This window comes from Orcinus orca, chromosome 2 (assembly GCF_937001465.1).
Source record: "Orcinus orca chromosome 2, mOrcOrc1.1, whole genome shotgun sequence".
Lineage (NCBI taxonomy): Eukaryota > Metazoa > Chordata > Mammalia > Artiodactyla > Delphinidae > Orcinus > Orcinus orca.
The window spans coordinates 191,746,648-191,773,275 of NC_064560.1; the positions used below are offsets into that span (position 1 = coordinate 191,746,648).

At 49.3% G+C, this 26,628-nt stretch overlaps 1 protein-coding gene across 1 annotated transcript; it reads right to left on the minus strand.

The window, feature by feature from the left end:
* Positions 1-17,109: 17,109 nt before the first annotated feature.
* On the minus strand, positions 17,110-23,652 carry LOC101275382 (serpin A3-8-like). Its single transcript, XM_033419462.2, is given in 6 exon segments — positions 17,110-17,305; positions 18,340-18,486; positions 21,054-21,192; positions 21,195-21,326; positions 23,002-23,412; positions 23,415-23,652. Coding segments are annotated over 6 exon segments (1,263 nt in total).
* Positions 23,653-26,628: the final 2,976 nt, after the last annotated feature.

The window sequence follows — 26,628 nt, forward strand, 5'->3', positions numbered from 1 at the left end:
TGGAGGCTTGGGAAACTGGAATTCCCACATTGTCCTGTGAGTTAAGGATTACAAAATGAATAACATTTTTTGCAGGAAGATGATAAGCTTTGATTTGGACATGTGAAGTTTAAGATGACTGTAGGTTGTATATGAAGAGAAGTCCAATACATCATGGGCTCTGTGGATCTGAAGTTCAGTAGGAAAAATTTTTTTTAACATCTTTATTGGAGTATAATTGTTTTACAATGGTGTGTTAGTTTCTGCTGTATAACAAAGTGAATCAGCTATACACATACATATACATATATCCCCATATCTCCTCCCTCTTGCGTCTCCCTCCCACCCTCCCTATCCCACCCCTCTAGGTGGACACAAAGCACCAAGCTGATATCCCTCTGCTATGCATCTTCTTCCCACTAGCTATCTATTTTACATTTGGTAGCGAACATATGTCCATGTCACTCTCTCACTTCGTCCCAGCTTACCCTTCCCCCTCCTCATGTCCTCAAGTCCATTCTCTATGTCTGCGTCTTTATCCCTGTCCTGCCCCTAGGTTCTTCAGAAGCAATTTTTTTTTTTTTAGATTCCATATATATGTGTTAGCATATGGTATTTTTCTCTTCCTGACTTACTTCACTCTGTATGACAGACTCTAGGTCCATCCACCTCACTACAAATAACTCAATTCTGCTTCCTTTTATGGCTGAGTAATATTCCATTGTATATATGTGCCACAACTTCTTTATCCATTCATCTGTCGATGGACACTTAGGTTGCTTCCATGTCCTGGCTACTGTAAATAGAGCTGCAATGAACATCGTGGTACATGACTTTTTCAATTATGGTTTTCTCAGGGCATATGCCCAGTAGTGGGGTTGCTGGGTCGTATGGTAGTTTTTTTTTTTAGTTTTTTAAGGAACCTCGATACTGTTCTCCATAGTGGCTGTATCAATTTACATTCCCACCAACAGTGCAAGTGGATTCCCTTTCATCCACATCCTCTCCAGCATTTAATGTTTGTAGATTCTCTGATGATGGCCATTCTGACCGGTGTAAGGTGATACCACACTGTAGTTTTGATTTGCATTTTCTAATGATTAGTGATGTTGAGCATCCTTTCACGTGTTTGTTGGCAATCCGTATATCTTCTTTGGAGAAATGTCTATTTAGGTCTTCTGCCATTTCTGGATTGCGTTGTTTGTTTTGTTGGTATTGGGCTGCACGAGCTGCTTGTATATTTTGGAGATTAATCCTTTGTCAGTTGCTTCATTTGCAAATATTTTCTCCCATTCTGAGGGTTGCCTTTTCATTTTGTTCATTGTTTCCTTTGCTGTGTAAAAGCTTTTAAGTTTCCTTAGGTCCCATTAGTTTATTTTTGTTTTTATTTCCATTTCTCCAGGAGGTGGGTCAAAAAAGATCTTGCTGTGATTTATGTCATAGAGTGTTCTGCCTATGTTTTCCTCTAAGAGTTTGATACTGTCTGGCCTTACATTTAGGTCTTTAATCCATTTTGAGTTTATTTTTGTGGATGGTTTTAGGGAGTGTTCTAATTTCATTCTTTTACATGTGGCTGTCCTGTATTCCCAGCCCCACTTACTGAAGAGGCTGTCTTTTCTCCATTGTACATTCTTGCCGCCTTTATCAAAGAAAAGGTGACCATATGTGCGTGGATTTCTCTCTGGGTTTTCTATCCTGTTCCATTGATCTATATTTCTGTTTTTGTGCCAGTACCATACTGTCTTGATTACTGTAGCTTTGTAGTATAGTCTGAAGTTAGGGAGCCTGATACCTCCAGCTACGTTTTTCTTTCTCAACATTGTTTGGTTATTCAGGGTCTTTTGTGTTTCCATACAAATTGTGAAATTTCGTATTCTAGTTCTGTGAAGAATGCCATTGGTAGTTTGATAGGGATTGCATTGAATCTGTAGATTGCTTTGGGTAGTATAGTCATTTTCACAATGTTTGTTCTTCCAATCCAATAACATGGTATATCTCTCTATCTGTTTGTATCATCTTTAATTTCTTTCATCAGTGTCTTATAGTTTTCTGCATACAGGTCTTTTGTCTCCTTAGGAAGGTTTATGCCTAGGTATTTTATTCTTTCTGTTGCAGTGGTACATGGGAGTGTTTCATTAATTTCTCTTTCATACTTTTCATCAGTAGTGTATAGGAATGCAAGAAATTTCTGTGCATTAATTTTGTATCCTGATACACTAACAAATTCACTGATTAGCTCTAGAAATTTTCTGGTATCATCTTTAGGATTCCCTATGTATAGTCTCATGTCATCTGCAAACAGTGAGAGTTTTACTTCTTCTTTTCCAATTTGGATTCCTTTTATTTCTTTTTCTTCTCTGATTGCTGTGGCTAAAACTTCCAAAACTATGTTGAAAAATAGTAGTGAGAGTGGGCAACCTTGTCTTGTTCCTGATCTTAGTGGAAATGGTTTCAGTTTTTCACCATTGACAACAATGTTGACTGTGGGTTTGTCCTATATGGCCTTTATTATATTGAGGTCAGTTCCCTCTATGCCTACTTTCTGGAGAGTTTTTATGATAAATCGGTGTTGAATTTTGTCAAAAGGTTTTCTGCATCTATTGAGATCATCATATGGTTTTTCTCCTTCAATTTGTTAATATGGTTTATCACATTGATTAATTTGCATATATTGAAGAATCCTTGCATTCCTGGGGTAAACCCCACTTGATCATGGTGTTTGATCATTTTAATGTGCTGTTGGATTCTGTTTGCTAGTATTTTGTTGAGGATTTTTGCATGTATGTTCATCAGTGATATTGGCCTGTAGTTTTCTATTTTTGTGACATCTTTGTCTGGTCTTAGAATCAGAGTGATGGTAGTCTTGTAGAATGAGTTTGGGAGTGTTCCTCCTTCTGCTATATTTTGGAAGAGTTTGAGAAGGATAGGTGTTAGCTCTTCTTTAAATGTTTGATAGAATTCGCCTGTGAATCCATCTGGTCCTGGACTTTTGTTTGTTGGAAGATTTTTGATCAAAGTTTCAATTTCAGTGCTTGTGATTGGTCTGTTTATGTATTCTATTTCTTCCTGGTTCAGTCTTGGAAGGTTATACCTTTCTAAGAATTTGTCCATTTCTTCCAGGTTGTCCATTTTATTGGTATGTAGTTGCTTGTTGTAATCTCTCATGATCCTTTGTATTTCTGGAGTGTCAGTTGTTACATCTCCTTTTTCATTTCTAATTCTATTAATTTGTGTCTTGTCCCTTTTTTTCTTGATGATTCTGGCAATGGTTTATCAATTTTGTTTATCTTCTCAAAGAACCAGTTTTAGTTTGATTGATCTTTGCTATTGTTTCCTTCATTTCTTTTTCATTTATTTCTGATCTGATCTTTATGTTTTCTTTCCTTCTGCTAATTTTGGGATTCTTTTGTTCTTCTTTCTCTAATTTCCTTAGGTGTAAGGTTAGGTTGTTTATTTGAGATGTTTCTTGTTTCTTGAGGTAGGACTGTATTACTATAAACTTCCCTCTTAGAACAGCTATTGCTGCATCTTATAGGTTTAGGGTCGTCATGTTTTCATTGTAATTTGTATTTAGATATTTTTTGATTTCCTCTTTGATTTCTTCAGTGATATCTTGGTTATTTAGTAGTGTATTGTTTAGCCTCCATGTGTTTCTGTTTTTACAGATTTTTCCCTTTAATTGATATCTAGTCTCATAGCATTGTGGTCGCAAATGTTACTTGATATGATTTCAATTTTCTTAAATTTACCAAGGCTTGATTTATGACCCAAGATATCATCTATCCTGGAGAATATTCCATGAGCACTTGAGAAGAAAGTGTATTCTTTCGTTTTTGGATGTAATGACCTAAAAATAGCAACCAAGTCCATCTTGCTTCATGTATCATTTAAAGCTGTATTTCCTTATTTATTTTCATTTTTGATGATCTGTCCATTGGTGAAACTGGGATGTTAAAGTCCCGTATTACGTTTGTGTTACTGTCGATTTCCCCTTTTATGGCTGTTAGCAGTTGCTTTATGTGTTGAGGTGTTCCTGTGTTGGGTTCATAAATATTTACAATTGTTATATTTTCTTCTTGGATTGATCCCTTGATCATTATGTAGTGTCTGTCTTTGCCTCTTGTAATAGTCTTTATTTTAAAGTCTATTTTGTCTGATATGAGAATTGCTACTCCAGCTTTCTTTTGATTTCCATTTGCATGGAATATCTTTTACCATCCCCTCATTTTCCGTCTGTATGTGCCCTAGGTCTGAAGTGGGTGTCTTGTAGGCAGCATATATATGGCTCTTGTTTTTGTATCCATTCGACCAGTCTATGTCTTTTGGTTGGAGCATTTAATCCATTTACATTTAAGGTAATTATCGATATATATGTTCCTATTACCATTTTCTTAATTGTTTTGGGTTTGTTATTGTAGGTCTTTTCCTTCTCTTGTGTTTCCTGCCTAGAGAAGTTCCTTTAGCATTTGTTGTAAAGATGGTTTTTTGGTGCTGAATTCTCTTAACTTTTGCTTGTCTGTAAAAGTTTTAATTTCTCTGTCAAATCTGAATGAGATCCTTGCTGGGCAGACTAATCTTGGTTGTAGGTTTTTCCCTTCCATCACTTTAAATATTTCCTGTCATTCCCTTCTGGCTTGCAGAGTTTCTGCTGAACGATCAGCTGCTAACCTTATGGGAGTTCCCTTGTATGTTATTTTTTGTTTTTCCTTTGCTGCTTTTAATATTTTTTCTTTGAATTTAATTTTTGATAGCTTGATTAATATGTGTCTTGGCATGTTTCCCCTTGGATTTATCCTGTATGGGACTCTCTGTGCTTCCTGGACTTGATTGACTATTTCCTTTCCCATATTAGGGAAGTTTTCAACTATAATCACTTCAAATATTTTCTCAGTCCCTTTTTTTTTTCTCTCTCTCTTCTTCTTCTGGGACTCCTATAATTCAAATGTTGGTCTGTTTAATGTTGTCCTAGAGGTCTCTGAGACCGTCCTCAATTCTTTTCATTCTTTTTTCTTTATTATGCCCTGTGGTAGTTATTTTCACTATTTTATCTTCCTGGTCACTTATCCGTTCTTCTGCCTCAGTTATTCTGCTATTGTTTCCTCCTAGCGAATTTTTAATTTCATTTATTGTGTTGTCATCATTGTTTGTTTGCTGTTTTGTTCTTCTGGGTCCTTGTTAAACCTTTCTTGTATTTTCTCCATTCTCTTTCCAAGAGTTTGGATCATCTTTACTACCATTGCTCTTAATTCTCTTTCAAGTAGACTGCCTATTTCCTCTTCATTTGTTTGTTCCGGTGGGTTTTTACCTTGCTCCTTCATCTGTTGTGTATTTCTCTGTCTTCTCATTTTGCTTATCTTACTGTGTTTGGAGTCTCCTTTTAGCAGGCTGCAGGTTCGTCGTTCCCGTTGTTTTTGATGTCTGCTCCCCAGTGGGTAAGGCGGTTCAGTGTAGGCTTCCTAGTGGAGGGGACTGGTGCCTGTGTTCTGGTGGATGAGGCTGGATCTTGCTTTTCTGGTGGGCAGGACTTCATCCGGTGGTGTGTTTTGAAGCGTCTGTGACCTTATTATTAATTTAGGCAGCATCTTTGCTAATGGGTGGGGTTGTGTTCCTGTCTTGCTAGTTGTTTGGTGTAGGGTGTCCAGCACTGTAGCTTGCTGGTCATTGAGTAGAGCTGGATCTTAGCATTGAGATGGAGATCTCTGGAAGACCTTTCGCGTTTTGATATTTCGTGGGGCAGGGAGGTCTCTGGTGGACCAATATCCTGAACTCGGGTCTCCCACCTCAGAGGCTCAGGCCTGACACCCAGCTGGAGCACCAAGACCCCATCAGCCACATGGCTCAGAAGAAAAGTGAGACAAAATAAATAAATAAATAAAATAAAATAAAATAAAGTTATTAAAATAAAAAATTATTATTATAAATTAAAAAAATAAAAATGTAATAAAAAATTTAAAAATAGAAAGAAAGGAGAGAACAACCAAACCAAAAAACAAATCCACCAATGATAACAAGTGCTAAAAACTATACAAAAATAAATAAATAAATAAGGACAGAAAGAACCCTAGGACAAATGGTAAAAGCAAAGCTATACAGACAGAATCACACAAAGAAGGATACACGTACACACTCACAAAAAGAGAAAAAGGATAAATATATATATACATTGAAAAAAAAGGAAGAGAGCAACCAAATCAATAAACAAATCTATCAATGATAATAAGCTCTAAATACTAAACTAAGATAAACATAAAACCAGAAACAGATTAGATGCAGAAAGCAAACCCCAAGTCTACAGCTGCTCCCAATGTCCACCACCTCAACTTGGGATGATTCGTTGTCTGTTCAGCCATTCCACAGATGCAGGTACATCAAGTTGATTGTGTAGAGTTGATCCACTGCTCCTGAGGTCGCTGGGAGAAATTTCCTTTTCTCTTCTTTGTTCGCACAGCTCCTGGGGTTCAGCTTTGTATTTGGACCCGACTCTGTGTGTAGGTCACCTGAGGGCATCTGTTCCTGCTCAGACAGGATGGGGTTAAAGGAGCAGTTGATTCGGGGGCTCTGGCTCAGTCAGGCCGGGGGGAGGGAGGGGCACAGATGCGGGGCGAGCCTGTGGCGACAGAGGCCGGTGGGACGTTGCACCAGCCTGAGGTGCACCGTGCGTTCTCCCAGGGAAGTTGTCCCTGGATCACGGGACCCTGGCAGTGGCGGGCTGCACAGGCTCCGGGAGGGGAGGTGCGGAGAGTGACCTGTGCTCGCACACAGGCTTCTTGGTGGCGGCAGCAGCAGCCTTAGCGTCTTATACCCGTCTCTGGGGTCCGCGCTGATAGCTGTGGCTCGTGCCCGTCTCTGGAGTTCATTTAGACGGTGCTCTGAATCCCCTCTCCTCATGCACCTGGAAGCAATGGTCTCCTGTCTCTTCGGCAGGTACAGACGTTTTCCCGGACTCCCTCCTGGCTAGCTGTGGTGCACTAACCCCCTGCAGGCTGTGTTCACGCCGCCTACCCCAGTCCTCTCCCTGGGATCCTACGGAAGCCCGAGCCTCAGCTCCCAGCCCCGCCCGCCCCGGCGGGTGAGCAGACAAGCCTCTCGGGCTGGTGAGTGCCGGTCAGCACCGATGCCCTGTGCAGGAATCTCGCCGCTTTGCCCTCCGCACCCCTGTTGCTGTGCTCTCCTCCGCAGCTCTGAAGCTTCCTCCCTGCCACTCCTCATCTCTGCCAGTGAAGGGGCTTCTAGTGTGTGGAAACCTTTCCTCCTTCACAACTCCCTCCCAGAGGTGCAGGTCCCATCCCTATTCTTTTGTCTCTGTTTTTTCTTTTGCCCTACCCAGGTACATGGGGAGTTTCTTGCCTTTTGGGAAGTCTGAGGTCTTCTGCCAGCGTTCAGTAGGTGTTCTGTAGGAGTTGTTCCACATGTGGATGTATTTTTGATGTATTTGTGGAGAGGAAGGTGATCTCCACGTCTTACTCCTCTGCCATCTTGAAGGTCCCCCGCTCAGTAGGAAAATTTGAGCTGGAGAGGTGGATTTCATTGTGCATCGGTGGTTGAGTGAGACCATGAGGTGAGACAGGTATCTTAGACATCAAGGATGGTGCTCAGATCCTGGAGCCAAACTTAGCCAAAATCCAACATGTAAGGGAATTCGAGGACCACAAGAAGCCCTCTGAAGAGACAGCAAAACAGCAGGAAGAGGGAAGGTGTGGTCTTTCGACGGCCAAAGGAAGATGTGGTCACAGCATGGGACAAGGCTAGGCAGGCAAGGAGGAGAAGGATGAAGCGTGGCCCTTGGGGATGGTCCACCAGTGATCCATTGGTGTCCTTGTCCTGGGGTCCTTGGTGAAAGCAGGAACTGGTGGTAGGGGTGGGCAGATGAAGGGTCAGTTCGGGGAGTCCACCACATCAGCCTTGCTCCATAGCAATTTGACATCAGAGACAGGAAATTGGAGAAAGGAGACCTTGAGAATCAATTAGGACAAAGTGAGGATTTTCATCCCAGTTTTTAAAAAATGAGAGACTTCAGCATGTTCAAATAATAAAAGTCACAAAGAAAAAGAAGTTGAAGATAACAGATAGAAGAAATTAATCAGAGATGGTGAGATGGGGATGGAAGGGATGCTGAGCACAAGAGGGGGAGCCCTTTGACCAGAAGCGTGGCACATATTCCACCCTAGAGAGGACAAGAGGATGAGAGCGTGGCTCTAAGCATGTGGTCAAAAGGTGAGGGAGCTTGTCTCAAATGACTCCTATTTTCCCTGTGCTGCAGAGAGATGTTATCTACTGAATCCATCTTGCGGAAGCAAAAGGATCAGAAGTCTAGGACAGGAGAGACAAGAAGACATTGGGAAACCTCAAAGTTCTAGCAGGCATGAGTGGGGTCCCTAGGGGACTGGAGGACAGGTCACTGACCTGTGTAGGGGTGTGGTTTCCAGGCATCTCCACAGTCCAGACATAGACAAAAAGAGGGCAGACTGCTGGATGATATGGTAGTCAACGATCCCCCCTAGGTACAGGGATGGAGGAAACATGCGTGGCCAGCACAAAGGAAAAAAGATTCTATTGAAAATAATGACCCGGGAGTCGTTCAAATGATGGGATTTTTATGTTTCAGGCTGAGGAAATCAGGAGTGATGACAGGAGAGGCTGATGGGGAAAGATAGAGGTATCTGGAAACAAGATGGCACCTCGAGTTTGAATAGGCTAGCGTACCTTGAGTTTGAACACACAGGGTGATTCGTATATTGCTGTATTTCCTCCTGCCATGCAGTTATCCATGGTGTCTTTGGAGTCAGCAGGCTTCAGCAGGCTTGGCTTGACACTTTATGGTAACACAGCCTTGGCCAAATTACCTGACATTGGGGCTTCCCTGGTGGCGCAGTAGTTGAGAGTCCGCCTGCCGATGCAGGGGACGCGGGTTCATGCCCCGGTCCGGGAAGATCCCACATGCCGCGGAGCGGCTGGGCCCATGAGCCACGGCCGCTGAGCCTGCGCGTCTGGAGCCTGTGCTCCACAGCGGGAGAGGCCACAACAGTGAGAGGCCTGCGTACCTCAAAAAAAAAAAAAAAAAATTATCTGACATTGTTAACTACCTCAGCACTTAAACGACCAGAGAGCATCTTCTCTAAAAGACCATTAGTTACAACTACTATAATACTACTATTACCATATGTCAAAGGCTGGGTTCCACAGCCCCACCGCACTGCCCACCCTCCGGGCCACACCAGACACCTGCTCTGATATCTAAGTGTGTGAACTTCTGCTGGCCCCATGGTGCTGCATGAGGGCTGGGGTTGAGACGGCTGAGGAAGCACACTGAAGCAGTTGCCGCCATGGGTATCAAAATTCACTCCTCTGCAAGGAGGACTTAATCGACCATTGTGCATTTCAACAGCCCCATTCATTGCCCAGACGCCCAGAGCATCCTCTTTCTGGGCAGAGTTGTCAATCCTAATAAGCAATGAAAGTGAAATCACAATTTGCAAAGAAAACTGTACCAGGACTCGCAAAACAGATATGCCATACCCAACAGGTACTCCCTAAGTCCAGAATTTATTAACAGCCGCTTGTTCAGACCCATGTGTCCCAAGATAAGCCCACAGCAAGCTGTTTTAAGAGTGACACTGCACAGACTCACGGGCTATAAAGATAAGAGGCTTGGCTTCTCATCTAGTTTATAAAATCTGACCACACTTTCTAACTATCACCCTAAAGCCACTGTGAACTGAGTCCAGCCAATGAAACCTTTTACTTCTCCTAACTTCCCCGTTTGAAATATTACTGAGATGCTGTCAAAGTGATCGTCCCTACCACTCAGCAAGTTTAATTAAGCCCAGATCTGTGTGATCCATGGGGTGCCTTGGTGGTCTACGTGAGGTACTGCAACATTAAGAAAGTCTAGAATTCCCTGCAGAGGAGGGAGTTGCCCAGCTAAGGTGCAGAGAACAGGAGAGTCAGGACATCAGGGCTCTAAGCCCAGCTGAGTCTGGAATGCTAAGTGATCCTGGGAGCTGCTTTGTGCTCCCTGAACCTCCGTCATCTGCGTGTGAAGCTCTGTAAATCATGGCAGCCAGTAAAGTGGTTAACGTTGGGTCCTCTTGGCTGCAATCCACCCACTTCCTTGGACCCAGTGCTTTCTTTGCACGATTCAATACGGCTCTGCCTAAATGGAATGGAACATAGTCAGGAGACAATCGTAGGAATTAAGGAGAAGAGGGTAGTAGACCGACAGGGGATATAGATGTGAAGGTAGAGAAAAAGGGACATTTTGAGACACGGTTAGGAGGTACCATGGATTGGACTGAGTAATCAATTATTCATGAAGAAATAAGGACAGTCTGTAGTAAAGGTGACATTCAGGTTGCCAGCTTGGGAGCTAAAGAAACTGAGGGAGCCGTTTGGAGAGATGGGTAACGTAGGGAGAGGACCGTGATCTGTGAGCAAGAGGCTGAGCTCCCATATAGACCTGAGATGCCTGGCCGGCATCTGCGACGAAAAGAACAGTGAGCATTTGCTTCTACAGATCTGGCATTCAGCAAGGAAATCTGATCAGGGCCTGGAAATCTGCTAATGCAGAGGAGAGACGAGACTTCCTGATGAGGACTCCCTCCTGGTGAGAGCGTGTAGAGAGGGGAGCCTGGGACCCCGTCATCAGGAATGACCACACTTAGGGGACAAGGAAAAGGAAGAGAGGGCACCCAAAGAGACAGAGAAGGACTAGGAAGAGGGGACACGTGGGGAGAGAGGAAAGGACAGTGTCCACAGGATAGGCTGGACCTACCAAGTGGAGTCTTTGGCGGCTCGCAGGAGCAATGGCAGTTGAGACAAGGGGGGAGGAAGCAGATTGTAGAGTTTCAAAGAGAATCAGTGGTGCACAGGGGTACAGCAAGGGGAGACATTTCTTTCTAGCAATTTGTCATCAAAGACAAAGAGAAACAAAGGGGAGCTGGAGGGGAAAAGAGAGGAAGACATATATTTTTGAAAACTGAAAGTTGAGTGAAAAGTGAGCAGGTTTAAATGCTGCTGATGAGAAGCCTAGAGAAAAGAAATGGTTGACAAGTCATGGAAGGAAGATATCAATCAATAGCTAGTAACCAAGTTGTATCGCACATTGATGGGGCTTGAGCTGCAGGGGACCTGCAGGCACAACCAGCAGGAGGTTTCCTGTCTCATGGGTAGACAAGCACCTGGAGACCAGAGTCCAAGGGTCCTGGGAGATGCTGGGACGTAGAGGATCCTGGGAAGATCTTGGTCCACAGGGGCCCCTGGAGGGAGGGCTGACTTAGACTCTCTGACTAGCCAGGCTGAGTCTGTCTGTCCCCGGGGCTGAGCTAGAGCAGCAAAACCAGAGAACTAAGGTCTGTCCCAGGAACCTCCTAGAGGCTCAACACAACCAGTGTAGGGAGAGAGACCACTTGTCCTTCACAATTCTACCTAAAAAAAATCTAGTGCGGGGCTTCCCTGGTGGCGCAGTGGTTGAGGGTCCGCCTGCCGATGCAGGGGACACGGGTTCGTGCGCCGGTCTGGGAGGATCCCACGTGCTGCAGAGTGGCTGGGCCCGTGAGCCATGGCCGCTGAGCCTGCGCGTCCGGAGCCTGTGCTCCGCAACAGGAGAGGCCACAGTGGTGAGAGGCGGATTCCACTCTGCTCCTCTTACAGATACTCTGGCTGCCAGCAGTCCTTGGTTTGTGTCAGGCGCTCGCAGCAGGTGCACAAGGTACCGGTGCTTCTGTTCAGACAGGCTGTTTGCTAGACGATCCGCTCATCTGGTCATGAATCCGCCCCCCACCAGGCTCTGGGTTCAGTCCTGACTCCACCACCTACCAGCTGCTTGACCTTGGGCAGCTCCCTCACCTTCCCAAGCCTCTGTTTTCTTCTTTGTCAAATGGGGATGTGAAAACAGTGCCTTCCTTCCTCACTGGGCTGTGGTGAGGATGAAAAAACTATTCTGTAGATCGGGAGAAGAATTTAAAAAAGAATAGATACATGTATATGTATAACTGAATCACTTCATTGTACACCTGAAACTAAAACATTGTTAATCAATTGTACTCCAATATAAAATAAAAAGTGTAATTAATTAATTAATTTTTAAAAAGAGGTCATGACCCTGAAGCATTTGCACAGTGCCTGGCACAGAACAGACACTCCGAGAATCAGTAATATCACTCATTACTATTACTTTCATCATTGTTGTTGTCCTTTCCTGCCCCTGTTTCCAGACCAAGGAGCCCCGAGGATGGAGATCCGTCAGTGGTCGCTGCTGATCACCGTGTTCATGGCTGTGGCTCACTGTCTGGCCCTGGTTAACCAAGAAGGTTCTGATCTCACTAACCCCAGCCCCCAGGACAGCCTTGGGCTGCCCCCAAATCTCCGAGAGCAACGTAGGCTTTGCCTTCAGCCTCTACAGACATTTGACTTTGGGTGCTCTGGACAGAACACTCCCTTCTCCCCAGTAACCATCTCTTTGGCCTTGGACGTGTTCTTCCTCGGGGCCCCAACACCCAGCAGGACCCACCTCTTGGAGGGCCTGGTTCAACCTCAACGTGGGGTGCGAGGCCCAGATCCAGGAGGGCTTCCAGGATCTGCTGCTCAGATACCCTGACCGTGGGCTGATGCACATTTAACGGCCCGGGCCCCTGGAGGCCACGCAGTAACAGGTGGAGGCCCAGAAAAGCATCCACAAGCATGCAGAGGCAGATCCTGGGGAAGTTCGAGGCCTGCGTGGAAGAGCTCGGGATGACACTACAGCAGTCCTGGAGAATCACGTGCTCCTCAGAGGAGAGAGAACATATATCCAATGTGGGATCTCCATCTCAGAATCAGGGCTGCAATACATCACAACCCTACTTTCCACAGCATCTGAGAAGCCTCCCTTGCTGACTCAGACATAGGAGGCAATCAATAATTTTCTGCCCACTGAATCCTTGATGTATCTGCTTGTATACCTCCAGTGATGGGGAGCTCATCATCTGTCCCATTTTATTGCTACTTGTTGAGTTTCTTTCAAAGAAGTATTTGGCACCTTCAGTGTGCATGACAACTGCCTGGGGAGATTGTTTAAAATCCTGCACTTACCCCAGGACATTCTGATTTAGGGCAAGGGGAAGTCAGGGACACTGCATTTAAGCTCTCCTTCCTTCCCCTCTCTGGTGATTCTTCTGCAGGAGGGCTGTGATCGCCACTTGAAGTAACCCTGGAAGCAAGCACTAAATTAAGGGGCATGAGTCCCCTTCCTCTGGCAGGTCCCAGGAGGCACGGGTTAGAACAGGAAGAATCCCAAAGCCTCAAGGTCTTTTATTTCCTCCAAAAGAGCCAAGAGGATTGTATGCTTCCCTCCTTAATCACGCTCTTAATTCAGCATTGAATTCCTTCTCCTCACATTTGTACAGTGCTCTGTGGGTCTCAAGTGGTTTTGACAGCCACAGTCTCTTTTGACCTTCTCATCCGTTTGAAGCTGATAAGGCTAAAATTAATGGTCCTATTATACAGATGAACAGACAGATTAGTTCTTTTTTTTTTTTTTTTTTTTTTTTTGCGGTACACGGGCCTCTCATTGCTGTGGCGGAGCACAGGCTCTAGACGTGCAGGCTCAGCTGCCATGGCTCACGGGCCCAGCCGCTCCGCAGCATGTGGGATCTTCTCGGACCGGGGCACGAACCCGTGTCCCCTGCGTCGGCAGGCTGACTCTCAACCACTGCGCCACCAGGGAAGCCCGACAGATTATTTCTTAAAGAAGAAAAGTTACTTCCTGAGTCAGTAAGGCATTACTCATATACACATCTATGAACACTTGTCGTGTGTTATATGTGAGTGTTTATACATGCACATGCACACGCAATCTAAGTATGAAGGCTTTAGTATCATGCCAGGCATGGGACATTATTAATTTTTATTGAATTATCTTCACATCCCAACAAGGTAGACTGTTGTGTCCATTCAGAGATAAGAAAACCGAGGCACAAAGATTAGGTAACTTGCCCCAGATCTGAAAGCCTGGCAGAGCCTCACCTTCAGATCCACACCTACCTTCAGAGCAGCTTGTACCACAGTGATACATATTTTCCTCTAAAATTAACCACCTTCCAGAGAGGCTGAGGAGCCCACGGAGAGCAGTAGTATTTACATATCGTAATACTATTACACTATTGTAAAATATTCATCCCCATTTTACAAACAAGGAGAGAGAAGCTCAGGGTGGTCAGGGGCTCAGCCCCCCCAGGGTCACACAGGTAATAAAGGACATCAGGAGTAGGTTATGGAGCCAGGCTTGATGTGCAGAGTGTAGACTCCCACATTCCCATGGGCTACCAAAAGGGTGACCCCTTGCCTGTTCTCAATTCTCTCCAAAGGTGACATTGACATTTGTCTTCACCTCAGGGTGTGTTCAATCCCCACATATTTGCAATTTTCCAAAGCAAACCTCTGAAAAAATAACAAAGCTGGAGGCATCCCATTTCCTGATTTCAAACTGTATGACAAAGCTATAGTAATCAAACAGTACGGTACTGGCATAAATATTCACATAGATGAAAGGAACAGAATAAAGAGCCCAGAAGTCACCTCTTGCACATACAGTCAATTAATATTTGACTAGGGATCAAAAACCCAATCAATGGGGAAAAGATATTCTCTTCAAAAAATGGATTTGGGAAACTAGATAATCACATGCAGCATCCCTGCTGGGTGTGCAGCCCCAGGTTAGGGATGGGGTCAAGTCGCCTCTATTAACTGTCCCTTAGGACTTGTGCCACGCTGCAGCCCTGGTGCCTGTCGCCCCACCTCCTGAATCTTTCCTAAGGTCACACAAACGGGCCCAAGGTTACAGGGTCTTTAAAGCACACAAGCCAACTCCAGCCCAGATCTCACCACCCTGAAGGCTAAACTCCAGAAAGGCCGTCTGCACACCCTCTCGCTCTCCCTCCCTCCCCCTCCAACCCAGGGCAGGCCTCCTCTCACTCTGTTCACCCCGCCCTTGCCCCGTCCCCTGTGGCTTTAGATCACTGCATCCCATGGACCATTGATCCTTCCCTTACCCCTAAGTCCCCTCCTCTGTCCCCTGGGTACCTCTCCTGTGGTCCTGGGGTGACAGATTTCCTCCCATGCCCCTCCCTCCTCCCCACTCTGTTCCTTCTCCTTGGTGCCCCATCCTTTCGGGTGCCCTCCCCTTCTCACCCCATGGCACTCAGCTTAGGGGACCTCCTCCCCTCAGCGCTCACCTGCCCATCCTGGGGGACGAATCCTCATGCTTCCCTCCAGCCCTGATTCTCTCCTGAACTCCCCTGAGCAGATCCCTTGGCTGTCTCCAGGGAACCACACATCTGGGATCTGAATGTGAGGGTGTCCCCTGCCCTCCTCCCAACATGCTGGGGGTCCTTCCTCAGGGGATGCTTTGTCACCATCCAGGAGCTTCTTCCCCACGTCCATTCACAGAAACATGGGTTCTCTTCACAGCCTTCCACTCATCCCTGCTCTCCCTCTCCATCCTGGGCTTTGGCCCCATTTCCTGCAGCATCCCCTTTAATGTCCAGCCTGCATCCCTGTCCTGGCCCTGAACTGCTTCTCTACACAGCAGCTGGAGTCATTTTTCTACTATGCCAATCTGCTCAGAGAGACCCTCTGTTCAAATTCCTTTAAAGCTGCCCAGGTGTCTATGGAACCTTTCCAGCATCCTTACCAAGCTGCCAGGCCCCCAGTGGTCCAGCGGCTCCATCATGGCCCCATCACCTCTGCAGGCCCTCCGCTTCCTGCTCCAGGTCTGCCCAGCTTTCTTCGGGTTCTTGAAAATGTCTTTCTCCTGCCAAGGACATTCTCCTCTCTGTTTACCCTACCGCATTTTATTCTCCCTCTGATGGCAGCACAAAAAGCACGTCCTCCAGGAATGGCTCGCCGACTTCCCAGGCGGAGTTCGATCCTCTTCTGTCAGCCTCCAGAGCCTTGTATCATCATCCAGGTTTCGCATCAGTTCCTAAGTCCCATGAGGGTCACTGCTGTGAAAATCTTTGAGGGCAGATTCATTCTGTGGTTTAGAGTGTTTCTCTGATCCGGGAGGTTGGGATAACATCCTGCCGGCAATAATTAGTAGCTGTGTGGCCTTGGGGGAAATGACTGAGCCTCTCTGTTCCTCAGTTTCCTCAGCGGTAAAATGGGATGAGTAACAGCCAGTATCTCATGTGATCATTTCAAGGACTAAACGGGTTATTCCAGGTAGAGGGCTGAGCAGGCTGCCTGGCAGAGAGATCTCAACCGTTCAGTTGTGGGTGACGTCATCAGTTACGCCGGGAGCTGACCTTCCTGGAGATGACACAGCCCCTGATCACATCAGGGACGTGAAGAACCAAGTGGGTCCCTTTTATTGCAGGTGTGTGTTTATTGACCGTTTGCTCCCATACCCCCGTTCTGGCTGCTGAGGGGGAATCCTCTGTCAGGCGAGTATGTGGAACTCGTCAGGTGGTGGAGTAGCTCGTCTGGGAACCTGGAAGTAGTTGGTCTCCCAGGTTGAGGTGCTGGGGGGCAGCAGGGGAGACCCTGGGGGGAGGCCCAGCTCAGCTGCAGGAGTGAGGGGTCCAGGGGCTGTGCCAGAAGAGGTGAGGGTCGGAGCCCCTGCAATGTCAGCACGAGGGCACATCCTGGGCCCTGGGGGATGGAAGAGTGAACCTGGACCTGGGACCAGAGCCCCCGGAAGTGGGCATCGGGCAGCAGGGGCCCCTCCCAGCCCTGGGCCTGAGGTCCAGTGGGCTTGGTCACAGGCACAAAGCCTGCTCCTGGGCTGGCTGGTGAGGCTGAGACAGAGGGGCCCAGAGTCTGGGGCGGGCTGAGCGTGTGTGGGAGGTCGGGGGGCTTGGCCTTGGGGCCCAGGCTGCCCATGGCATGGGATCACGTAGGTAAGTGTGGAGACACCCAGGAAAGAGTCCAGTCCAAGGAAGGTGGCTTACTGCTGTTACAGGGCTCAGAGCGTCCTTGTAACCAGGACACAGACTCCCTGGGCATGTGAAACCCCCAGCAGAGTCACTGTCACCATCACCAGGGTGAGCAGGTGGGACCAGGCAGGGGGCTCCTCGGGGCACAGGGACCAGGCTGCCCCCAGGGAGCTGGGCACCCAGCTCCTTAGCGAGGGGGCCCGCCACTCAGGGGAGAGCTCTAGGCTTGACTGGGGTTGGTGACTTTGCCCAAAAAGATGATGCTCTGGGTGTCTTTACTGAGTATGGGAAACATAAAAGGCCTGTTGAAATGCATAGTGATCACTTCTCTAGTCTTGTAGATCAAGTTGCTTCCCATGGCAGCAGCTCCTTCCATGCCCTCCTTGCCCACATCAAGCACAGCGCTGCGGACCACCAGGGGGACCCCAGAGCATTACCCACCAGAGACGAGGTGGGAGGGAGGTGAGCAGCTGCCTGAGTGTCTCCAAGGGGACAGACATTCATCCACCTTCTGCCGCTGGCCGTCACTGTGCTGTCAACCTGTTCAACTTGTTTGTCCCAACAAACCTGTCAGCTGGTTTGCATAGTCGTGATGCACAGATGTGCAAAGTGCAGTCAAAGGCTGTGAGTGCTGGGCCCAGGGTCAGAGAGGAAAAGAGCAGGGGTTCCCTGATCTGGACCCCTCTCTGTCTGAGTCCAAAACACCCCCCATATTAGGGGAGGGGGCAACTGTCACAGGCACAGGGAACTGTCCACAGTCCCCCCACGTCAAAGTAGCAGATGAGCGGACACTGCTTTCTGCTCCTCTCCTGCCCTAGCGCTCAGTTACTTTGCATAGGAAATGGCTTCCCATCCCTGGACCCCGCAGGCCCCTTGGCACCTACGCCTCCTTTACCAGGTCCTTTGGCAGGTGGGGTGCAGGGGAGGCTGCAGGGCTGCCCAGCCTCCCCCATTCACTCTGACTTCTCTGCTTCTAGGATCACAGTACCAGGGGCCCTGGTGTTCTTGTCTTGTGCTCTTAGTATATTTCCATCACGATGGCCCTGTAGCTGTTGTTAGTACCTATTACCTCTTACCTGCTCTGCTAGACATAACACATGAGCCAAGGGCTATAATGCTCCTTTTAAAGATGAAGAAAGTGAGGGGTACAGGACTTGAATTATTTATCGCATAGGCAGTAAAAGTTGGAGCATGAGACGGGGGTTCACAGCTGATTCCACCCCAGGCCCTCCCGCTAGATGGGCTTCCATGTCACAATATGTTGCAGAGAAGGTGGGACCACCCCCAGGATGGGGGTGGGACCAAGCCCTTCTGAGGAGTCCAGGGAAGGTGAGTGAGTAAAGAGAAATACAGTTATTTTACTCATTCAAGTTTACACAAAACTCTGGCATGGCCTTCACCATTCAAGCTCCCATGTGGAGATGAATTGTCCAAAGTTTAAACACCCACCTGGGAAACCACCAGCGCCTCTGCATCTTTAATGTCTGACGGGCCAGCTGCCAGGGGGAAGACTTTCCCCATGCCCATAAGTGGAAGGATGTCTTGCAGATCATAATCGCTGGAGATGGAAAACTTTGGAAGGAGGGGGTGAACTCTTCTAGGAAATGAGAAAAATAAACCTGAACGTCTGCTGGACTGAGAGCCTGCCTTTCTCCCATGTCTCAGCGTGGTCTTCCTTGGTTTCCTCTCCAACCACCCACTTCTTGCTGGAAATACAGGTTCTTTTCCACATTTTCTTTACCCCTCCTGCTTACTGTCCTTAAACTGTGAATTATGCATTCCCATCGGCAGGAGTCTAAAATGCCAGGCAGTGCACCAGCACCACACCTGGCCCTGCTTCGCCCCTGCAAGCCTGTAGGGTGCAGGAAACACCCTAACTCCAGCAGCCGCGAGACTGTGCTGGGGCGGCTGCTCCATGGGCACCAGGAAGGCTTCCTGCAGGAGATGGCATGGAGCCTGAGTCCCGGAGGAGTGAACAGAGCTGACTGGGTGAAGAGGAGTCCAGGAGACAGGAGGATGCACTTGCAGGAAAGAGGGGAGAAAGAAGGGCTGCCCCACAGCACAGAGGCAGCCTGAGTGCGGGCAGTGGGGAGGGGAGGGGCCGGGAAGGGGCTTGGGCGGGACGTGGAGGGCTGGGGGCTGCATTCAAGGGCCTTGGGGACCTGAATCAACCAATCCAACATCTCTATCTTGTCTTCCCAGTGAGCTCCTTGAGGGCAGGGATGCATCTGCTTCTGAGCAGAGGTGGCAGCAGGTTCTTGGAGCAACAGATGTCTCCTCTCTCTTTGTCTCTATTTCCCTTAAGACTCTTCTCACGGTGTCAGCTCTTACAGATGCCAAATACGAGGAGGCTGTGGCTCCCATTAAACGTTGAGCCCCTTGGGAGCAGGGGGGTACCTATTCCTCCTCATAGGCTATCTTTCCTCCCTCCCTCCCTCCCTCCCCCCTCCTTTATCCATTCATTCAACAGATTCTTAGTGAGCGCCCTCCAAGGGCCAGGAACGTGTAGATGCTGGTCCCCCCAGTGCTTGTAAATCAAAGATGTCTGATGAATATTCTATCCACTTACAACTCTTCACTGAGCCCCCGCCCTGTGGTAGCTCTTGGTACTGGAGGAAGGAAAGGCTTGGGAAGGGAGTAGGCGCAGGGGGAGGGTGGGTCCCGTGTCCTGGAGTAGGTGCAGGGGGAGGATGGGTCCCGTGTCCTGGAGTCTCCTGGAATCTGCAGTGAGGAGGGGCTGAGAGTCAGGTAGCCCCAAGGCGTGCAGTCCCCTGGACAGGGGTTGGGGAAGGGACTGCAGCCTCAATGTCACGTCTAGGCAGGTCTCTCATTCCTTGTGGTTTATAATGTACTTTCCACACCCGTTACCCCTAGGATCTGCATAGCTGCCCACAGCCTTCCCTATCTCCGCTGCAGCAGACACTGCGCCCAGAAGTGCCTCTCCCTCTGCTGTCCCCCTTGTTATTGGTCTCCTGAATTCCACATCCTGGCCTGTGTGTCTGCGCTCAGTTTATCCAGAGCCCGACCCCTTCCGCCCTTCCCGGTTCCTGCTGGTGTATCCCCAGCAGCTCCCCTGGGTGAGTGCACTGGGCGCCTGGCTGGCCTCCCTGCCTCCATGCTGGTCCTCGGCTGTCTGTTCTCCACTGGACGACCTGGGTGATCCGTTTAAAACATGACTCAGATCGTTCACTCTTTGGCCCAAAACCTTGTGATGAGTCTCTATTTCCCTCAGAGGGGGCCGCGTCGAGGGGTCTGCAAGGCTCCAAGTGACCTGAATCCCCCCTGGGGTCCTGACCTCTCCCAACTTTCCCTCTCACTCCCTCTGCTCTGCTGCTCTGGCCTCACTAACCCTCAACCACACCAGGCTCCCTCCTGTCTTACAGGTTTTGCACCGGCTGTTCCCTCAGCCAGGAACGCTTTTCCCCACCATATGCACATGGCTCAATCCCTCACCTCAAACATCACCTAAGGGCCACCCTGCTTACAATCACAAGCTACTTGCGGGTCCCATTTTTTCATGATTTTACTGTGCTTTACTATCCCCACCTCCCCATTTATCCCCTCTCAAAGTAGCAAATAATTTACTATATTTATTTCCTGTCTGTCTCCTCCAACTGCAAAGTAAGTGCCCGTAGGGCAGGGAATTTACTGCTTTATTCACTGACCTACCCTCAGAGTCTAAATTAGTCCCTCAGACGTAGCTTGATCTTCATTCATTCATTCAATCAGTGCTGAATGGTTGAATGAATAAATGAGTGAATTAATGTTTAGCCCGTGCAAAGCTGATGCTCACGTCTGTCTCAACTGAGCCCCCAACTGATCCCAGTCCCATCCGCCCCCCTCCACCTGCAAGAGGTGGAGCCACGGAGAGAACAGCATGAGTGTCGGGGGTTGTGTGAGGATCCTCACGACTCAGCACATGTCAGTGTCAGAGGAACCCTCAGCCCTGCCCCCTCTGATGTCATCATCTTAGAGAAGGAACAGCTCAGGCCCAGAGCCACGCAGGCAGCCAAGGGCAAGGTCGGCCCTGGACGGGCCCTCCCACCTCTGCCCCCGCCCCTGGACATTACTGAGGCCCGGGGGCTGCGGGTCCGGAGTCCTGGAAGAGGGGGAAGGGCCGAGAAGGCAGGTGGGCCCACAGCTCCGGGTCCTGGGGACAGTCACCTGGGCTGCAGGGAATCTCTCCACCTCCTCAGCGTCTCTGGGAGCAGCTTGGCCTCCAGGTCGTGCATTTTGCCCTCGTCAGGGAGGATGAAGGGCGCGCTGTCGTCGCTGGTGTACCTGAGCTCCAGCGCGGTGCAGGCAGCTCCTCGTCCCGGAAGTAAGGCGTTTCCAGGCCCCCAGTGGTCATCATGGGCACCTCCACTGTCCTGTTCTTGTTCACGTGGAACTCTGACTTATAAGTACGGCTGGGATCAAAGGGCTTCTTCCACTGGGCTAGAGGTGGAGGGACAGGTGAGGGGTCTGTGGTGCAAGGGCTGCAGGTGTCTCACTCCTCTGCCCTGGTTCCTGAGCGGGGCAGACCCTCCCCACACCAGCAGCCCCCCACGTGCCTCTAGGGATGGCCCTGCTAGGTTTGCACCTGGGCAGGTGGGTAGGCCCTTGGGGACAGGGGTGAGCCCAGAGGTCTGGATTGGGAAGGGGGACATGAAACAAACCTGGTTAATTGTGCTACGTGAGAAACCAACAGGAACAGGACAGGGCAAGGGAGAGATGGGGTGAGGCTGGGACTGCGGAGAAATGGGAGCTCCTGGTCCTTAAAGGGAACAGTGTTAGTGACCAGTGGCTAGTCACTGGCTTTGCAGGGAGCACACATGTCCCCGCAGCCTTGTGAGCCAGGCTGAAGCAGGAGCCACATGGGTACCAGGAGGGCAGGGCGGGGCCAGCAGAGGAGAGGGCTGGCGTCTTCCCGCAGGAGGATGGAGCATTCAGTGATGGGGGCTTCTTGGGGAGATAAGGGCCCTGGGGCTTCATGGAGTGTGTATCCACCCCCGCTTCCTGCTTTGTTTCCAGCCCTGCCTGTGTCCCCAGAGTTAGAGGCAGGAGCAGAGGGAATGCAGGGCTGGCTGGGGTGCCCCTGGTGGGGAGATCTGGGAGGATAAAATCCTAGACCAGGGCAGGGTTATAGGAGCGGAAAGCACAGGAGACTCGAAGAACAATTGTAGCAGGCCTGGCCTGGATTCCTTTTCCAAAGAAATGCAATTCTGTGCCTTCATTTATAGACGAAAACACAGACCCAGGAAGGGTAGCCCTGGGCTCTGCCAGGGGCCCCCAGCACAGGGCTAACTGGTTTCCCCACAGCTAGTGTCTCTTAGGCACCTGACCACGCCCAGATTCGAGGATAGCTTTTCCTGTCCTTATCTATTCTGGGACTCTATTGCACTACTGCCTCCATATATGAAATCTATCTGCCTTCACTCTGACCCTTATGAATTTCCAGGCTGAGGTTTGCAATATCGAGTTTCTATCAATGGGACTGGGCACCGGTCCAACTAGAATCTGGGAAAATACACTGCGCTGGATATTGTCTTCCCGCGACTTTCCCCAGATGGTGGCCTTGTCATTCCCACCCTCAAGATGATAGAAGCACACAATTGAAGAGCCTTGGGGTGTCCAGGCTGCTCAGAGGCTGTCACACCGTGAAGATGGCTGCCAGCCCCACCTTAAGCCCCGGAGACCAAGACCCTTAGAGGGAGCCCAGGTCAGACACAGCCCACAGTGCGCACAGCAGAGGCCTTCCTGAGCGTGTCCGAAAGCATCTCAACAGGCAGGAACCTGGAGTTCCCGGCCACCCCGGAGAGAGCTGAAAGAACAGCTTCTTCTTTTGGCAGCCAGGCAAGTTGAAGTCAGAAAAAAATCTCTCTCTGCCTCACACAAAGTAGTGGCTCCTCTGCACTGATGTCCTGTAAAGTGAAGTAGAATTTGGATAAAGCTAAAGTAGACAAAGCCTATGGTCGGGGCGGGGCCTTGGTGCCTAGGCTCGCTTAAGCCACGGGGAGCCCCTTCTGTAATGGTTTGCTAACAACACAGGTGGCTGAGCCAGAAGAGACATAGTCCTGGAGCCTCAGAACTAATTTCGTTTATCTTCCCAAACCCCAATCTGGCCACTCACCTTTAGAGAAGACGTAATTCACCAGCATCATCTCTGTGAGCTTGTCAAGGTGCTTGAACAACTCCACAATTTTCCCCTGCGTTTTATTCCTCACATAGTCATTGATGAGCTTCTTGGCAGTGTCGGAATCCCGGAAGTCGGTGGAGAAGGCCTCAGAGGCACACAGCGCCCGGGCATCTTCCCTGAACTTGTCCAGAAGCTTCAGCTGCTCCTGGACGAACATGGCGTTGCCCACGCTCAGCTGCAGCTGGTCGCTGGGTCGGCCGAGCGTCTGCAGGAGGTGCTGGAAGCCCTGGTGGATTTCTGTCTCGGGGGTCTCTGTGAGGTTGAACTTGAGGCCTTCCAGGGTCTCCGTCAGGGTGGGTCCACGGGCCCCCAGGGACAGGAAGGCCAAGGCCATGGAGACGCTCGGGGGGAGGAGATGACATTCTCATTGGAGGTCTTCAAAGCCAACTGCTTGTAGAGGCTGAAGGAGAAGTCGGTGTTTCTGGAGACGAATGTGTGGTCGTCCACAGGTGCCCCTTTGTGTTGGTCCTCTGGGGTCACATCCTCCGGGTCAAGCCTGCCGCCTGGGAGGCAGTGGACACTGGAGCAGAGCCCAGCCACCAGGAGCCCCAGAGCCAGGAGGGGGGACATTCCCTCTGCCCTCATCTCTGAAAAGCAAAGCTCCTTTAAGTCTCGGTGTGTCAGATGATGGCCCAACCGCCACCCAGTGTCCCCACGTGGTCTCTGTCCTCTCTGCCTCTGCTGCTTTGTGACCTCCCAGTTCTAGGCACCCTCCTGGGCTCCCAACATACATGAGGAGGCTTTGGGCTCCCTCTCACCCTTTGAAGCAAGTCTTGTAATTGTTACCGATTTCCGCAATGGAGAAACTGGGCCCAGAGACAGAAAGGGGCTTTTCCAAGGTCACCCAGCAAGGAAGTAGAGGAGCGAGGGTGAGAAGCCTGGGTTGCCTGGCTCCAGGGGGGAGCTGGTGATGGGTGTGAGGTGCTTTCCAGTGAGAACCCATCCCCCTCCTGCTGGGAGAGCAGCCACCGTCAGAGGGGACTAGGCAGCAGGGCCTCCGTTTCCACTATGTCCCCTGTCTGCCCCCCAGGATGGAGCCCTGGACTGAGTCAGAGGACATAGCACCTCTCCCGGCCTCTTGATGACAAGCGTGTAGCCTTAGGGAGGCACTCACATCGTGGTGCCGGGTCGCAGTGAGGGTTCAGTGAGAGAGGCCACCGCAAGCAGCGGGGCCAGCGCTGGAGCCTAGGTGGCCCTGATCAGTGTTGTTGTAAAGAACAAGGAGGGTAGAGTGTTCTCTTCAGCCCCTGGCAGGTGGACACATGGTGGTTGATTCCACCGTAAGGTTGGAAAAGCCTCCTAGTGGGGAGAAAGCCGGGTGGGCTCAGAGTCTCCGAGTCCTGGGCAAGGATTTCATTTTGGCCATTTGTGAGTGCTGTGTGTGACAAGCAAGTGACTGGGCCTCAGTTCCCATCTCTGTCCATGTTGAATGGCTCAGGTGACATGAAGTATGAAGGTGCTGGGCTCATAAGAAGAGTTCCAGCGGTGTCACCTCCACATGCCACCCTCTCTAGGACCCTACAAGCCAGAGCTGTGATCCGTGGGGACAGGAGACAGAGTTACTGCCTGGAAGCCTCCAGGAGAGACTGAGGTCTAAGCTGGTGACCTCAGCAAACAGGACTGTTTACCTCCAGCCTCTGCCCCGTCATCTCAGAGTTCAGAGGAGAAAGGGCTTCTGGGGTGGTGTGGGGGAGGGGAGGAGAAGGGAAGAGAGAGAGAAAAGGGGCAGAGGAGGGAGAAGAGAGGTGGGAAGGGTGGAGGGGCGGGAGCTGAGCTGAGTCTCATCCAGAGGCCGGTGGAGAGGCCTTCGGACAAGCCGGGGGACAGAGGTGATCAATTGTCCCAAATGTCAGTTTCCTCAGTGCTGATGCAACCGTTTCTTTCAAAAAAGAGTCAAACATTATCCCCAAAATTATTTCTGGAGAAATAGTACCTGTGTATTTGGCCTGGTTGGAGGGCTCTGTTTCTGAGCAATCTGTCTTTCCAGTGCTGGACAGACTCACCTCCTGTCTGCTTGGCTGTGGGGCCCTTCAGGGACAGTGTAGCCCAGGAAACCCCCCTGGAGACCTTGTAGCCTCTGCCCAGAGGGACCCAGGGCACTAATTCTGTCCGCCCGGCCCTGTTGAGAGCAGCACCCTGTGCCGGACAAGGAGATGTGCCTCATGGCCCTGGTGGGAGTTCTGACCCTGGCGGTGGTGCACAGCTATATGGGGTGCACAGCTAGCTCGAATCAGAATCCCACAGAGCGACTTCCCTGGTGGTCCAGTGTTTAAGACTCTGTGCTCCCAACGCAGGGGGCTGGGGTTTTTTCCTGTTCAGAAAACTAGATCCTGCATGCTGCAACTAAGGGCCCTCATGCTGCAACTAAGAGCCCTCATGCTGCAACTAAAGATCCCTCATGCTGCAACTAAGAGCCCTCATGCTGCAACTAAAGGTCCTGCAAGCCGCCACGAAGATCCCAAGTGCCCCAACTAAGACCAAGTGCAGCAAATAAATAAATAAATATTAAAGAAAAGAAAAGAATCCCCGAGTCAAAGGCAGAAATGACCCCAGAAGCCCTGGTGGCATGTCCCTCCCTTTGCAGAATCAAAACTGAGACCCAGAGAGAAGACTGGTCTTCAGAGGGTGCAGAGCCCTCCCAGCATCGTGACACAGGTCCTCCCACCTCCCTCCTGCCTCATGTTCCACAGGCCCCATGCAGAGTACTAGAATCACCCTAAGAAAGGTTTCTCCAAGTGGGAGTGTCACAGCTTAACTGCCTGGGAGAGCGGGATGTGGGGAGTGGATCCAGAGCCGCCACCTGCCCGGGATGCTGGATTCTCACGGGTGCTGCTGTCTATCTATCCCGCAAAGATCTCCTCCCCTGCTTGCACAATGTCTGCGGGGACAACACAGTGTTCTGTCCTCAGACTGGAAATGGGCAGATGACCATTCCTGGTAACAAGATTTATTAGATCTATTTGAACAACCTAGTTACAGAAACTGCTTTTGGTCCCTTAAAAAAAAAACAAAAAAACCTAAACTAAAAATAAACAAAAAAAAATTTCCCTTGAGAGTGTTTTCTCCTGTTTAATAAAACTCATTGAGGAATGTGTGAAAGCTCAGAATATGGAAAAAGGGACTTTGAAAAATCCTCATGACTGTTGTTCTTTTTTAGAAAAAACATCAACTCTTCTTAGTTTTTCCCCCTTTCTGTGATTTACTCATTGAGGACCATGTAAAAACCCAGAAAATGGAAAGAAGAATATTTGAAAATATTCCCCAGAATTGTATCACTCTGGGACATCCTTAGCGAACATTATCTTCTGTTTCTTTTATGTCATTTTTCTTATGTTTGTTTGCGAGTGTGTGTATATGATAGGGATCTCCAAACACAAACTCAGATAACTTTAAAATGCAATACACCTTATATGTATATAGCTCGACTGGCATGTTGAGACACTCCCCCATTCCCAGAGTCGGGGTGTTAGCCCGAGGGCTCCCTGAGAATGTCAAAAGCACGAGCGTCAAAGCACAAATATCTGGGGCGTCTTGCCTCTGGCGCCACCTGTCTTTGCAGTC